The sequence below is a fragment of the Colletes gigas genome, unplaced genomic scaffold (genome assembly GCF_013123115.1).
Source record: "Colletes gigas isolate AHSC1104 unplaced genomic scaffold, ASM1312311v1 Colletes_gigas_Sc00009, whole genome shotgun sequence".
In the NCBI taxonomy this organism is placed as follows: domain Eukaryota; kingdom Metazoa; phylum Arthropoda; class Insecta; order Hymenoptera; family Colletidae; genus Colletes; species Colletes gigas.
This window is the reverse complement of record NW_025106638.1, coordinates 7,293,812-7,295,716: the sequence shown is the minus strand read 5'-3', so window position 1 is coordinate 7,295,716 and position 1,905 is coordinate 7,293,812. Positions and strand designations below refer to the sequence as shown.

General features: G+C 35.2%; 1 protein-coding gene across 1 annotated transcript; it reads right to left on the bottom strand.

Moving 5' to 3' along the window:
* Nucleotides 1-290: 290 nt before the first annotated feature.
* Nucleotides 291-1,631, bottom strand: LOC122397459. The gene has a single exon (XM_043396609.1). The coding sequence runs from the start codon at nucleotides 1,629-1,631 to the stop codon at nucleotides 291-293; it is 1,341 nt and encodes a 446-aa protein (XP_043252544.1).
* Between the last annotated feature and the right edge of the window lie 274 nt (nucleotides 1,632-1,905).

Sequence of the window (1,905 nt, the reverse complement as noted above, 5' to 3'; positions counted from 1 at the left end):
TTTTTACGTGTTTATAAATAACGAAGATATTTAAGTGATTCCGTTTTTACATCTTCGACTTCATATTTTTGCAAAATAAATACTACTTTTCAGTGAAATAACTTACATGTATATCAAGATTATAGTTTCTTAATTTGTGTTAAAATATGTTTTTAGTAAATTCTATTCAATGTGAGTTATATATCTTTCATTAAATTATATTTTGTCACATTAGGAAATTTTATTTGATGGTTTATTTACGCCGCATCCACTGCGAGGTTATTAGCTGCGTCGGTCGGGTGGGTTTTTCCTTATATTTTGTCAATTAATTTTGCTTCTTTGATGAATCCCAGTAGGTTGTGTAGCTTTCTGTTGGTGAGGTTTTCTTTAAGTTGAGGTTCCAGCTTGTGTTTACGGCGAAGAATATTGTATTTTTGGCAGTCAAGGATTAGGTGGTCCGTTGTAATTGTTGTGTTGCAGTGTTCGCATATTGGGATGGGTTCCTTTGATAATATGTATGAGTGGGAGATTTTGGAGTGTCCAATTCTTATTCGGGTTATAGCAGTTTGCTCTTTTCTAGTTAAAATAGTTGCTGTGTTTTCTGTAAAAAAGGCGTCATCTATGTTTTTGATGTGTGGTGGAGCTGTGTTTCTCCACTCAGATTCCCACTGGCATTTTAACTTATTTCTGATATCTTTAATTAAATCTTCTTGGGTGGGAATATTTTGGTAGCTAGTTGGTGAGTTGGCTACTTGTTTTGCTATCTGGTCGGCTTTTTCATTTCCTGGAATGCCTACGTGTCCCGGTATCCATGCGAGTATTATTTTGTGGCCCTTTTCTGTGATTTCATGGTTTGTTTCCTGAATTTGGAGGAGGATGCCATTATCCGATGGTATGCTGCTTAGTGCCTCTAAAGTGCTCATTGAATCAGTGAAAATAATAGTGTGTGTATAAGAGTTTATGTAAGAGATTTTTATAGCATGGTTGATGGCAGTTGCTTCAGCCGTAAAAATTGATGTATATGGTGCTAATTTGGTTGAAAGTGAGGATTCCGGGGTGATTACTGCGTATCCCGTGCCGGTTTCAGTTTTTGATCCGTCAGTATAGATATGGATATAGTTTCTGTAGCGATCTATAGTTTCAATGGTTAGGTTACGAAATATTACAGGATTGGTGTCAGATTTTTTGTATACTGTTAAGTCTATGTTTACTTCGATGGGGTGCATGACCCATGGTGGTATTCCGGTTTTTCTTCGTGGAATAGTAGGGAAAAATGTTATATTGAGTTCCTCTTCAAGTTTGTGGACTCTATAATAAAAAGGTTTGGGAGTCAGTTTTTTATTATTGTATTTTGTGATGTAGCGGTCTGAAAAGGTATTTTTAAAGGAGGATTTATTTGGGGTAGTAGATATTTTTATCGCTTGTATAATGCAGAGGAGTTTTCTTCTGTGTTTGAGCGGAGGTTCGTTTGCTTCTTTTAAAATGCTTAGTATGGGACTAGTTCTAAAGGCTCCAGTTATTATTCTCAGGGCGGTGTTATGTATAGGATCCAGTTTTTTTAGTGTAGATTCCTTTCCTGAGCCATAAATAATAGATCCGTAGTCTAATTTGCTTCTGTTGGTAGTTATGTACGTGTTTAATAGAACCTTCATGTCTGCTCCCCATGTATTGGCTGCTAGTGTTTTTAAAATGTTTAGACGGTTGTTACATTCCCTTTTTAGATTGGATATATGGGCATTCCAGGTTAGTTTATCATCAAATGTCATACCTAAAATCTTGATTGAATTAACTTGTTTCAGTTCTGTGCTTCCAAGGTGTAACTTTATTGTAGGTATGTGTCGCTTGGAAAAGGTTATACATATAATAGTATAGATATACATATATTGCTTTTCTTCCTCATTTTTTAAAAATAATTGATTGTACTCT